The following is a 13,878-nucleotide window of genomic DNA, read 5'->3' on the forward strand; positions in this document are numbered from 1 at the left end:
AATTGGATGTGGGGCACTCTTTAAATGAGTACTGGAGGAGAAAACCCACCGACCTCTTCCTAACACTTGATTTTTAAAGTGCTTCTTGAGAAAACCAGTGCTTTTAATAGTTTCTTTGACTTTGTACTTCCTGTATGCAAACTTTATTTTGCTTAATTTTTTGGCTGAAGGTTGACTTAGTAGGTTTTTTCTTCAATGGAACTGGAAATTAGGGTGGAATTTCTAATTACCTGTTCTTGAGAGAAGCATAAGGAGATGTTTCCCTAGAGTGTTTCAGGCTTGCCCATACACCATTAAGATTTAAAAAATATATGTTTTTCTTCAACAACTCTTCTTTCTCCTTCCCCTCCTCCTGAACTATAAATAGTAAAACATCAGTGTTCAGTTACCTTTAATTTGTACAGAGCTGTTACTTGGTGTGAGGTCAGGAGTTGAAAAAAGCTGTGGTTAAGCAGTATTTGAGACTTGGAAGCTGGTAGAGCGTCAATAACCTGACAGTGTTTCACTTGTAACTCTTGCAAGCAGGGGCTTTAGGATTTGTTAGCAAATCTCTAAAAAGGATTTTTTGAGACTCAGAATTGAGATAAATTTTTCTTTGTCATATGTGTCGGGTTCCTAATGCTGCCTTAGTTGGTGTCTGTGGATCAAGGCAGCCGTTACTACTAATTCGTTCATTCCTCTATGTTTGAAATATAACCAGTTTTCTACAGGTAATGCAGTTTGGAAGGGTGCTGAGATAATGCTATTTAGTTCTGATCAATGAGTGTACTTGAAATATATAACTGCTACCTCTTGTGAGAGTTTCAGGTCACTACTGTTTTCAAAAGATATTTCTTTTTTAAAAAATTGTATATTATTTACAGCCCATCCCACAGAACATAAAAAAAGAGTTCCAGTGCTTGATACTGTGGTGACTCCAGATGATGTCCGGTATTTCACAAGTGAGACTGATGACATTTCTAACTTGGAAGCAAGTGTCCAAGAAAACCCCTGTGATGTACAGCTTTGGATTAAACTTGCATATAAATATTTGAATCAAAATGAAGGGTATGTCTGCTGCATTTGAGACCTTACTACATTTGCCCTTGCTGCTATGATCAAGTTTCCTGTTTAATGTTAACGAACTTTATTCAACAATGCCACAAATAATTCATTACTTTAAAGCAGGTTAGAAAAAGATATGCATCCTTTTCTTAAAACAGACACCTCTCCCATTTCCCCTTCCTCAGTACTCTGAAGAAATTTGACTGCTGTAGTAGGTGAAAGTAGTGGGCTTGGGAAAGCTTCAGACTTATGCATGGTTAACTGTGTTAAGTTTTTCTTGAGACTTTCTTCTCGTAAATGTCCATGCAAAATAATTTCTAAAGATGTTTTCAGAGTAAGTGGGACCTCAGAAGTGTTCTGTGGTTTCATGGAAATGTATTCATTAATTAAAGCTCTGCTCTGTGGTTTGCAGAATAGTCAGTTGTTTCAGCTACTCTTATATTACTTGGTGGGTATCATCTCACAGTTTGTTATTTCAAAGGAGAGCTTTTTTTAATGTCTTAGAACCTGTATATACTGAAATAAAAGCTTATATTTAATGACTGTGGAAAGTAAATTAAATATTTAACAAAAATATAACTCACTTTACTACACCTTTAAAATATCTACTTAAGTTCTTAAACCTGTATGATGTAAATGCTTTTATATCCTTGCAGCTTGAGAACTTTGCTTACAGATCAGTCTTACCCATTTTCAGTTAATTTAGACTCTTGTTTGAATTGGCAATCTTCATAGAAAACTTATCTGTGCACTATGATAATTGTACCTGATAACCTCTGCAAGTTGAAAACTTGCTGAAGCTTTGAAACCTTGATAGCAAAGCACAACATGTGTATAAAGAGATGGCATACTGTTTGTGACTTCCATTCTATTTAAAAACATCTCTTTTAATATTTGATACTGTGTAAGTCATAATACCAACACAGTCAATGTGATTGCTTTTTTCAATATTTATTTTTACAGCTCATCATCTGAGTGTTTAGATTCTACTTTAAATGTTTTGGCTCGAGCCCTTGAGAACAACAAAGAAAATCCTGAAATTTGGTGTCATTACCTCAGACTTTTTTCAAAAAGGGGAACCAAGGAGGAGATACAGGAAATGTGTGAAACAGCAGTGGAATATGCTCCCTCTTATCAAATCTGGTGGACAGTAAGTAAAAATTTCAAAGTATATGTGTTTCTGTAAGTGTGCATTTTCTATTGTATAAAGTCAGCATGTGTGACAGTGAAAGTGTCAACTGAAAAACTCAAGTGGAAAATGAAACTATTCAAGTTCTTACTGGTTATTTGTAGAAACCATCAGTTTTCCTCAGGTGTAGTAAAAGTTGTTTAAAATCAATACGTTGTAGTGATTGCAAAATTTGGGTGTTCTTGTACATATTAGAAGTGGTCTCTTTGAGGTTTAGTATTAAAATTTCGTGTGATTTGGAGGGAAACAGTTCATAAGATAGGAAAAGACATTATTTGAAGTTTTGATCTGTGTGATTTTTAAACTTTAACCTAGAAGCTTTACTTGTATTGTGATTGTTGTTGCTATAATTTATTTCTGTAGTTTTTGAATTTGGAGAATTCCTTTGATGGAAAAGACTATGTATGTGGGAGGATGCTACAGTTCCTAATGGAAGTGACAAGAGGAGGAGAAAACCCAAATCTTGTGTCCTTTCAGCTGCTGGAGACTCTACTCTACAGGGTTCATTTAAGTCTGTTTACAGGAAGACATCAGAATGCTCTTGTTCTGCTGCAGGTAACTTGCAAGTTACCACCCCAGGAGGGTTTTCATAGCTTCACCTTTTTAATGCATGCGACTGGTAGTTTGAACTTTAGTGGAACTGTGCCTTCCTTTAGGAGAATTTCTTTGAGGAATAGAGGCTTCTGCTTTGAGCTATGATACCACTGTAAAAACTGGATATATCTTTGGAGGTTTTGTTGCCTACCTTTTTTGTTTATGTGGCTAATAGCCTAGACTACTATGTCTCAATTCCTGGGGAGATACTTTATTTTTTGGTTTCTAGTAAACCACTCATCAGGTTTTTGCAGTGAAAGGCCTGTGAGTATTGCCTCAGGTATTCAAAATTACTACCGAAATTATCAAACCAGTAGTTCTTGGGAACGAACATAGTAGTTATCTAACAGTATTGCCCTGCTCTCAAATCTGGATACTTTCAAGTTAGGTTTTATTGCTTCTATCAACTCTGAAGTAATAGAGTTATCTCAGGCCAGAGCTATGACTGTAGATGTAATTTAGGTGACTGTTAACTGTTGCATAGATGATAAAAGCTGGCTGAGGATGAGAAATGGACATCACCTTCTCCCAGAGTGGGAACTCTGTCCTTTCAGTTGCAGGTTGTTTCATTCCTGCCGGCAGGTGCCACTTGTTGCTTGCTGCAGCCTGGCTTTTGTCTGGCTCCAGTTGGAATAGGAAGGCGCAATGCTGTGCTGGTTTTACCCAAATGTACTGAGAAATGTAACTCCAAATGAATAAAAACAACAGGGAGAAAAAACTTTGTATCAAATCAATATGGAAATCCAATGAGAGAATCCAGGGAGAATAACACTGGTTGGTTACCCTTACATTTCTTCAAAGCGTCATCACAAAGCCTTTTTTTTTTTTTTGCAAATTAATCTGAAATGTGCAGTTGAAAAGAATGCCTTGGCAAGAGATTATTTAATTGTATTTCAGAGAAAATGATTGCAGAGTAACTGCTACTTCAGAGTAAATACCAGTGTGTATTGGAAAACTTGAAAGCAGCTTTTTTTAAGTATTTTGTGGAGTGAATAAGTGAAATCCTTTTGAAACACCAGTCTTCACTAATATCAGGACATGTGTCCTGCTGAACTTTGCATAAATTAGCAAGTATATTTATTGTCTTGAAAAATGCGTTCTTTGATCATACTGAGTTTGTCCAGAAAGAGGTTGACACATCACTAGTCATGAGGTTCTGTTGTATTTTAGAAGGAATTTGTGTTTAGACTTTATTTAATTGCATACTCTAATTGTTTTGTTTGGGATCTTCTGGTTTAACTGGACTATTCTATCTTTGCATATGACTAGTAGAAAAATTTGAAATAGTATCCTTCTTCTCAGTAAGGTTTCCAAAACATTTTTTAAAACATATCTAGAGATGGTGGCCCTTTTAGTAAATTTGAGTAAGTGTAACTTAGTGGTTTTATAACTAGAATTTAATAAATAAAAACCCCAAGACAAACAAAAACTAGTAGGATATATAGTAAGCTGAATCCAGGTTGTAGATGAGTTGTATTTAGAGCTACTGTATTACTTCTATGGAACTGGAAGTAATAGGAGAATACAGGAAAATGGAACAAATGCATGTTGGGAGGTGCATGTTTTCAAAGTGTCTTTCTCTTCCCTTTTTGCACTAACCATCTTCTGCCCTTTTTCTGAACTTTTTGCTAGAAACTGTGCATAATTTGAATGGCAATGTATTCACATAAACTGAATATGATCCAGATTTGCATTAAGAATTAGTTCTTGTCTTCTCTCTGGAAAAATGTTGAGAATATTAGAAGTTTTCCTGTTTTCTTTTCCTGTTCTTAAGTGTTAAAGACTTTGTGGTTGAAATGTTATGTATTTCTTTTAACCTTTACAGAATGCTTTAAAATCAGCAAATGAAAAGATAATCTCAGAACACCTTACTGCAAGTGATCGTTGCTTGGCTTGGCTGGCTTACATACATCTGATTGAATTTGGTGTTCTCCCAGTTAAGTTCTATGATCCAGCTAATGTGAGTCCTTCAAGGATTGTGCACAAAGAACCATTTTTAATACCATGGCAGACAGTTCAAGATGTGAAGACTGATCCTGATACACTTTTAGCCATGTTTGAAGGTAAGATTAAGGTGGTAAATACTTAATGCATTCTTCACATGTTGTAATTCAAGAAGTATTTTTCGGCTTTGGAATTTCAAGGCAGCACTGATGATTGTGTTAAGCCATTGAATTAATCCAGTGAATATTGCATTTTGATTTGAGCAGAATAGTGAGGAAAATCCACGTTCTTGGGTGCTTAAACAATACACTGAGTTTTTCATCTGTGGTTTCAACCCACAGCTTTATCTTAGTAGAATATGATAGTTCAGAGAAAAAGACCAGTCAGTGGCTTGTGATTGTATGACATTTCTAGTTTTCTTGGGCTTATGCAAACATAAAGCCTAGCTTCAGCTGTCATTCTTTCTTACCCTTTCTCTCCTCCATAGGATATGTTTATTGGAAAGCTTTCCTGGAGTGTTAGTGTATTTCCTTAAAAGTGGCAGAATAATCCATGTGTTTATCTTAATTCACAGTTTAAGTAAATTGAATCAATTTTTTGAAATACAAAAGAAGCTACTAGATGAAATTGAGCTTTTTAGCTTATGGTGGTGCTGCCAGAAGTAGACTTCATAGTAGCAGATGAATGCTGTTGTATAATATTTATAAATGTTAGTATGTAGTGGTTAGCCAGCAGCAGCATTGAGTTGCCACTGAGAAAATATCTGTGCTTCTGGTGGTAATGCAGTGTTGAAATACTCAAGAATCAGTGAAGTAGCCCGTCTGTGTGAGTGAAGGCAGTCTAGCTGTGGTAATGGGATGTTCATTGTTGGATGACTTTTCATTATGCTGAGGAGAAGAATAATACCCTGTATTAGTTTTTGCCTCAATAGCTTTCAACAGCTATGCTGAAAATCCTGGAATATGATTTTATATCTAGGGATATGCTTCTGTCTGTAACATTGCTTTAATATTTCATTGGTAGGTTGTTTCCTATTTCTAAAATGAGTAAGAGGTGAAACTGAAAGATTTGTCTTTGTACTGTGGTGATAAGTAAGCAGAGCTTTTCCAAAGATGGCCATTTATTTCTAATTTGCATAAACAGCACTCTCAGAAGTACTTTTTCATGCTTATGTGTTTTTCTTTGAGCATAAGAGACATTTTATTACACGAAGGTTTCACATAACTTTGACACTGAGGTGTAAAGGATTTGTTTTTTACTTTTGTTTTGAAGATGCAGTCAAAACATGTACTGATGAAAGCCTTCAGGCTGACAAAAGAGTAGTTATCTGCTTTCCTCTCTACAGAAACATGATAGCTTTGCTGAAACTTCTTGAAAGGTAAGTTGTTTTCAAGACATTCTTAACTGGAGTACTCAACTCTTTTTTTTTTCCTTTTTTTTTTTTTTTGCCCAAACTTAACCTTTACTTTTCTCTAAGGTGGGAGTCTGCTGCAGAACTTTGTAGATCCTTGTTGGACCTCTGCCCTAACAACTGTCAGCTCTTGGAGAGTTTGGCCACCTTGTATTTGCAGATGGAGCAGAGTGAAAATGCCCACAACGTGTGGATTGGAGCTTTTGAGAGGAATCCTCAGAATGCAGAAATTTTTTATCGATTGTGTAAATTTCTTGTTTCACAGGTAATATTCCACTTAAAAACTTATTTGCTGGTCTGCTAGCTCTGCAAAGTCTGGGGTTAGTCTGTTTAAAAATCTTATCAAATTTATTCAACTGGGATATTTTTGTAATGTCTAGTACTCCTTCTAATAAATAGGAAAAGTACAATTGGCAAAACAAGTGGCATGATAAAAGATCATCTTAGCAATTGCATAAAATCGTAGATTTATCATTTGGGTTGTTCTAATTCAGTGTTAAATAATATCCTTAAGCAAGAGTAACAGAAAGTGAAAGTACACCCTGTAATATTTTTTCAGCTTCTTTCTACTGCTGACTGCCCCATTTAAAATTAATTTGTGAGAAAATGAAGACAATGGAGCATTCCAGAGATAGACACACCACTCTTTATTTATTTTGCTTGAATTAGTCTTACCATTGATGCCTTGAGAGGCTGACTTAGAACAGAGGCTAGACGTTGTTAAAGGAATAAAGTAGGTATTTATTAAAAGGCCTTCAAAGGATACACCTTGGACAGTACAAGAGCCCAGTCATGGCTCCACCCAAGATGGATCCCCGAGTCACGAGTTTTCACACTTTTATAAGTTTTGGTCCATTTACATATTGGGGTTAATTGTCCAGTTACAGCCTCAGGTTATGGAGTCCCATCTTCCCAGATTGCTCTCCTCCATCTGCTGTTGTTTATACTTTATGGGCCTGAAGCTGCAACAGTGTCCTTGGTTCTCAGGTTTGGAAAAGGATTGTTTTGTCTAACTAAACTGTGAAGAGAACTTGCTAATACTTTATACGAAGTTCAAAGTTATATAGTAGTGCAGCACAGAATCTAGAAAATATGAAAGCTAGAACTTAAGGCATCACCATATTTGGGTTGATGTTTGATTTTAATTTTTTTCATTTCAAAAAAAAAAAAAAAACCCAAACAACAAAACAGGAAAAGTCAAGCAGTATTCTTCCACTGTTACAAGATTTCGTGGCAGCTTTCTTTGAGAATACATGCCAACAACATGGTCCCATGGATCTCTTAAGGTACGTTTAGAATAATTTTTTAATTTAAATTTTGGCAATATTGGCATTTTATTGACTTATGTGATAATTTGGAACTTTTAAACTCTTTTAGCATGGCATGTTTTGCCAAAACTGAAGTGAATGATCATTTGGTATAAGGTTTACACTTATTTTTGCATAGACACAAATTTATAAAACCATGAGCATCTGAAAATAAACAGGCAAGTTGAATGGCTGGATTTTGGCAATGAAAATCAATCATATATATGCCAAATTTGGTTTTGTTTATTTTTTCCCCCCTAAAGCTAGGAGCCTGAAATTTCATATGTGAAATACACTCTTTAGGGACTTGGGAAGGACCTCAATCAAGAGGTCCAGCATGCTATTAATTAGATTATTGTTAATGAAAAAAATAAAGGTTTCCTTTATAGCTTGATGATTTTCCCCTTGAATTTTAACACCTAGTTGGAAGACAGAAGTTTTTAAATCCCCAAGTTTCCCTGTGGTCAAAACAGATGCCTCTGAAGATCTTCTAAGCAAAAGTTGTCCATGTTAAAGCTCATTCAGATGAGCTGTTGAAATGTTTTTATCTTGTAAGTTAGGTGTTAGATTTTATTCTTGCTTGTATTTGTTTATGCACTTGATGTATTTTATGAAGGGAAAGTCTGTCATATAAGGCAACATTTATCTTTGTACATGATGAGAGAGTAAATGCCTTCTATATCAATTACTTCTATATTTCTGTGTAATGCTTTCTGTACAGATTTTGTCTGGCTAAACTGAAATCTAGGAAGAGTGCATTAGTATTTTTTGTGAACTGGACTTCATAACGGAACGTTACACCTACATAGGATTCTTCCATGTAGAAGGCTATTCTTGTTTACTGCTACTTCTTTCTCTTGTAGATATCTCTTGAATTTTCCAATGCCAATTGAATTTACATCACCTCTCTATAAAGAACATCTTACAGATGATGTTGTTAACCAACAAATCCCATATCTGTGGCAGATCTACTGGTGAGATTTTCCGAGGAATTTTTGAGAAACAGTTATTGTGTCTGAGTAAATTGCATTTTCAAGAGCAGAGTATTCATTTCTCGCCTAAGGGTGTATCACTTTGGATTCTCTGAATAAATGATTGACCAGTCCTTAGAGAATCTACTGGCCTGCTGCACAATGGAGATAATTTTATGAAACTGAGTTGCATGTCAACTTAAATTTTCCACTTGAGAAATCTTTCAGAAATTCTGACTTATGGGAATAGTAATAGGTGCGTCCACCTCAAAACTATTTTTTGTTTGTTTTACTTCTGGTTTAGGTTGCTGCTACTAGTAGTGTTTTTCTTTCACTTGGCTTTCAGTTGTCTTCCTTTTATTTTACGATAGTTTTAGTTACGAAAGTTTCCGTTCTGTTTAGTCCTGATCTTCCCAGCTCCTTGACTCATTGTTTCAGCTGTTCATGGAGAAGCTCCACAGCAAAGTAATGCAAGAGGGTGACTATTCCTCTACAAGAGGTTGTAAAGGAACATGTCTTTGTCGTGTGTACACAATCTTTGTTTTTCTTTTTCTCTATTTCTTTCATCATTCCTCTTGATAGCAGCAGTATAAAGGATTGCCAGACACCACGTTATTAGCTGCCTGTAACTTACACTGGTTACTTGACTGTGGTTCCTGAAGTGCTGGCTTAGACTGTTTAAGAACTTTACCATTTCATGGTCTGGGTTTGTCAGTCTTCACAAGTAGCTATTTGGCTTTTCAGATAAGTAAAAGGGCAAGGATGATACTGCTTCACATACTGAGTGAGGACTTCTCAGAACGTCTTCAACACTGTTGCTTATTGTTTTTAGTTGGTGGACAACTTACAGGTAAAATGTATGGTTTTCAAGAAAATTTGATCTAAACCTTTTGTAAAGCTTATCTTTATGGGTTTTTTTTTTTCATTGTCTATTACTACCGACTTAAATGCTTTCTATGTTTTTTTAATAAAATACCTCTTGACAAGCTAAGTTTTGGGTTTGGCACTTAAACAGTATGAAGTATTGTTAAGATACTTGAGGTCACTATTTAGTCATAAGGTGCTCTGACTTAAGCTCAGAGTCTCCTGTATTTTAATACCTGCTTCTAAGAGGGATAATAAGTGTTCTTGAAATAAGTTACTAAATTACTTTCAGAGCTAATAATTGAGTGTTTTTCTGTAGTAAGCATCTAGGTACCTGGGCATGGGTATCTATATTTCCTTTTTTCAGGTATGAAAGACAAAAGACATGAAAGTTCACTTTTACCAGCCGAAGATAGATTGAAATCAGCAAGGCCTTAGAGGTCTTGTAACAGTGTTTTACTTGGAAAGATCATTAGAGTATGCATGCGTGTTTACACGCAAATGTATACACACACTATTTTAGAAAGAATAGAAAATTGGTGATTTTGAATTCCTGGGGAAAGCAGGAGTAGAATCAGCCACTGATTATGTGACTTTAGGCAGGTGAGTTGTGTAGCAAGGTCAGCCCTATCTTACATATTTCTGTATATTCCTTTATGAAGTTGTTAGATTCCCCCCCATTACTTGCTGTAAGTCTTACCTTTTCTTCATTGTTACGTTACACTTTGAAATATGGAGTTTTCATTGTGTATTGGTCTAAGAATGTGTCTGCTCCTGTCTTTGATGAAGTCTTGTGTGTTTGTCTGTGTGCTTCTTTGTGAAGCTGTTAAACAAAATTAAGGGGGGGAGGTTGACCCCTCTTGTCAGGGTATTTTTATCTCCGATACAATCAGTATGTTTCTACACCAGATCCTGGTAATATTTGTTTCAAAATAATAAGTTTATTGCTAGAGACTGATACTATTTCTCAAGTGGCTTTAATTGGACTTCAAAATGTATTTTTCTGTAGCTTTCCAAATGGAAACACAAGACTTGTCTCCATTCTGTAGCAATTAGAGCATTCCTGTTAGAAGAATTAGTAAAGGGTGCTTTACAAGAGTAGAAGACTGTTTGTAATATTTAATTTTTTTAAGGGTGGCATTTCATGGTTGTTTTACTATTCCTTGTTACCTGCTTTTGAGACTTACTCATTCTAATAAAATGAGTGATAATTAGTCCGTGATACTGTTAAACTGAAAATACTGTTTTTTATTGGATCAGAGAATGGAAAATTTTTAATTGTTGTACTCTTAATGTGTAATTATACATATTGTTTGACATACAACAGTTTTTCTTTTTATATAAACAGTTTGTGCCAGTCTCTTTACGCAAGTGTTGGTGAAGCACTGGATGCTTACGAAGCAGCTCTGGGGGCAGTGATGCAGCAGGAAACTGTTCAGAGCATTTGGTTGGAGTAAGTTCTTAAAGGAAGAAAGTTAATTAATCTCAAATATTAAGTGAATGCTACCAGAGCCATCTTTTTTCTTTTCTTTTTTTCTTCCAGTTACCTTGTTTTTCTCAATAGTAAAGTTGTTGAATCCACCAACAAAGTTCAAGAATTCAAGCTTTTTACTGATCTAGTGAATAGATGTCTGGTGACAGTCCCCACACGATACCCAATTCCATTTAGTACTGCTGATTATTGGACCAATTATGAGTTTCATAATAAGGTAAAAATGTGTCTGTGGGCAGTTTCAGTTAAAGAGGCTGATGACCTGTTAGCAGGTATCTGTAATGTATGTGTTCAAGTACAGCACCAGTGTATGAACACGAGAGCTAGAAAAAGAAGGAAGTGTCTGAGTGTAGTAGTGTTTTGAGCAGAAAACTATCTAGCAGTGGTCTTTTCCAAATTGAAGGTCCTGTAATGCAAAGAAAAACTTTATGATATGGTAATGAAAAATGATTTTTTTTCTAGAGAAGAGAGAAAGTAGATGAGGGAAGAAGATATGGTTACACAAGAGGGGTCTGCAGAGCTGTACCACTGGCAGATGGAAACAGATTTGTTCAAAAAAATTGTAATGATTGAGAAAAAGAAGAAAAATGTAGGAGGAAAAAGTTGAGCGCTTTTACAGGCAGAGTAAAGCTTATAGAAATCTTGGATTCCATTTTGCTCACAAGCAGTGCATTTATCTTTATGCACTAAATGCAGGCTAGAAAAGACTAAAATAGGTGGTGCTAGCAACTTGACACTAAATTCATATTATACAAATTGATTTCTGTACCCTTGAGGGATAAGGTTTGAAGGTGGCAACTTTATTTTAGTCATAGTGTTCATAGTTTGTCATACCATTATTCTTGGCAAAATGATACCTATAAAGTGGATTAATGTTTATAATTCAAATTCTACAGGTAATTCTTTTTTATTTGAGCTGCATTCCAAAATCTCAGCATTCCAAAACCTTGGAACGGTTTTGTTCTACGATGCCTAGTAATCCTGGACTTGCACTGAGGTATGTAAAAATACTTGTAATTAAGGCAGGCAGTTCACATAACTTTTTTTTGTGCAAGATATGCATTATTTACTTTTTATTACAGAAGTAAAACTATTGTTCAATTATTGCATGTTACTTAAGGCATATTGTGTCTTCTGATGTCATCTCCATCTTATATCTGATGATGTTCTAACTGCAGACAGGTTATAATTATACAGAAATTAACTCTGCATTGTGTGCGATGACTACAAATGGTCAGAATTTCAAGTAGGTAGGGAAACATCAGATACATATTAAAATCTTGTTGTTACTTGATGAGCTATTGCAAGTGTAGTTCCAGAACAGATAAAAATGGATTTATCAGTCTATAACTGCTAGCTTAAGACTTTACCTATATTTAGCAATGGTAAATCATAATTCAAAGGAAATCTGATGGGAAACAATCAGTTAATGTAAGCATTGCACTGACTCTTCACTTGAACAGTGTTTCAGAATGTGCTCTGCCAGGATTAGGGTCCATGTTTTACTGTGTTCAGGTGCACTGAACACTTGAATATTGGAGTAATATTGAAAAGTCCCGAAACACTGTTCATCATAAAAGTGACTCTAAAGAGCTCAAAGCAAGGCTTATGTGTGGTTGTGAGCATGGGGAGAGAGAGTGTGACGCACCTGCCTTTTGCACGTGAAGTTGAATGGCTTCATTTTAAACCAAGTTGTAATTCTGTGTAGATCAAACTTGCAGCTCCCTTAGACAATGTTGATACTGCATGAAACGGGTGAGAACTGACTGAACAGTATTCCTAGCCTCATTACTATAAAACTATCTCTTTTCAAATATGCAGTTACCTTGTGCATGCTCAAAGTGAATCCACTTGTAGTCTTGTAATATGCCAAGATCATGTTTTCTCTCTGATTTAACACTTCTTAGTTATTCTCTGAAAGTGTATCTTGTTTTGTTCTAAGAGCATAATCAAATCAATATTGTATATGGTGGCTTGGGCTTTTTCCCACTTACAACTCTTGACTCACATTAGATACACATTTTGTGTAATGTGTTTTTATCTTTGGATAGCTTTACTGTTCCAAGTGATTAGAGCAATGTTCCTTTCTCATGAATGCCTTTTACAGACTGCTTCTACGATACTGGGAGGAGAGCAATGTTCAGATTCTGAAACTACAAGCCAAGATGTTTACATATAATATCCCAACATGCCTGGCCATCTGGAAAATGTAATGCAACAGTCATACATCTGTTTTCATAGCTATTGCTTTTGTTTGTAAGGTTTACTTCACAAAGGTAAATCTGAAATGTCCTTCCAATTGGGCTTTCACTGGAAGCTTCTTTCATTAGCTAATTATTTAGAGAGTAACTGTTCATTACAGCAGACAGGGATACTGTCACTTCTTTAAAATGAGAAATGAAATTTCCCTCTTGGGGAAACTTAAGTGAATGGATAAATATGAATGATGTGTTTACAAGTTGCCTTTTTAAATTCAACTATTGACTTCTGTCTCCCCCTCTCTACCCCTCCCCTTTATATATCACAATAGCAGTATTCTCCATTATCCAGTGATGCTGAACTGATCTTTTTCTTCAGTGTTTGTTCATAATGGGGAACCACTGAAATGTCTTGCTCATGTAAGGTTGTTTTTAAAAAATGGCTATTTTTATCTTTTCACAATAGATTAACCTCATTGGAAGTTAGTTTCTTCTCAAGGAATTAGTAATTCCATTCCACAGTCAGTATTCTGCCATTAATGGCATTTAAAATAATTCAAGAATAAATGTTTTTATATATTTCTTTTCCTCAGAGCCATTGCTGCCGAATGCTTTCTAATGGGACAAAGAGAAGTAAGTCAACACAGTGTACTAAAATGAATAATTATGACATTCTATAAAACTTCTCATACTGTGGCTTTATCCAAAGCAGTGGTAATCTTGTAAATCCAAGATTTCTTGTTAGTTGAAATACCCTTGTTTATAAACACCAAAACATGTGCCTCAAGTGTGAGAAATGTTTTTGACAATCGAGGTAGAATGGATTCTGTAATGAGTGCATGCTCTTTCTGTGTAACTTTCCCA

At 35.4% G+C, this 13,878-nt stretch overlaps 1 protein-coding gene across 4 annotated transcripts in view; it reads left to right on the forward strand.

Annotated features, from left to right (window-relative positions):
- Positions 1-13,878, forward strand: part of ZFC3H1 (zinc finger C3H1-type containing) — a 42,946-nt gene that overhangs the window by 25,890 nt on the left and 3,178 nt on the right. For 3 of the 4 annotated variants that reach the window (XM_033057580.1, XM_033057582.1, XM_033057581.1), the window contains exons 21-33: positions 864-1,047; positions 2,008-2,194; positions 2,597-2,788; positions 4,653-4,890; positions 6,044-6,149; positions 6,249-6,447; positions 7,374-7,468; positions 8,353-8,463; positions 10,673-10,777; positions 10,868-11,033; positions 11,713-11,813; positions 12,924-13,025; positions 13,608-13,647. In XM_033057580.1, the coding sequence (XP_032913471.1) occupies positions 864-1,047; positions 2,008-2,194; positions 2,597-2,788; positions 4,653-4,890; positions 6,044-6,149; positions 6,249-6,447; positions 7,374-7,468; positions 8,353-8,463; positions 10,673-10,777; positions 10,868-11,033; positions 11,713-11,813; positions 12,924-13,025; positions 13,608-13,647 (1,826 nt within the window). Of the gene's footprint in view, positions 1-863; positions 1,048-2,007; positions 2,195-2,596; positions 2,789-4,652; positions 4,891-6,043; positions 6,150-6,248; positions 6,448-7,373; positions 7,469-8,352; positions 8,464-9,204; positions 9,348-10,672; positions 10,778-10,867; positions 11,034-11,712; positions 11,814-12,923; positions 13,026-13,607; positions 13,648-13,878 lie in introns of those variants that run through there. The other variant, XM_033057584.2, reaches the window with a different exon arrangement.

Source organism: Catharus ustulatus, chromosome 4, assembly GCF_009819885.2.
Source record: "Catharus ustulatus isolate bCatUst1 chromosome 4, bCatUst1.pri.v2, whole genome shotgun sequence".
NCBI lineage: Eukaryota > Metazoa > Chordata > Aves > Passeriformes > Turdidae > Catharus > Catharus ustulatus.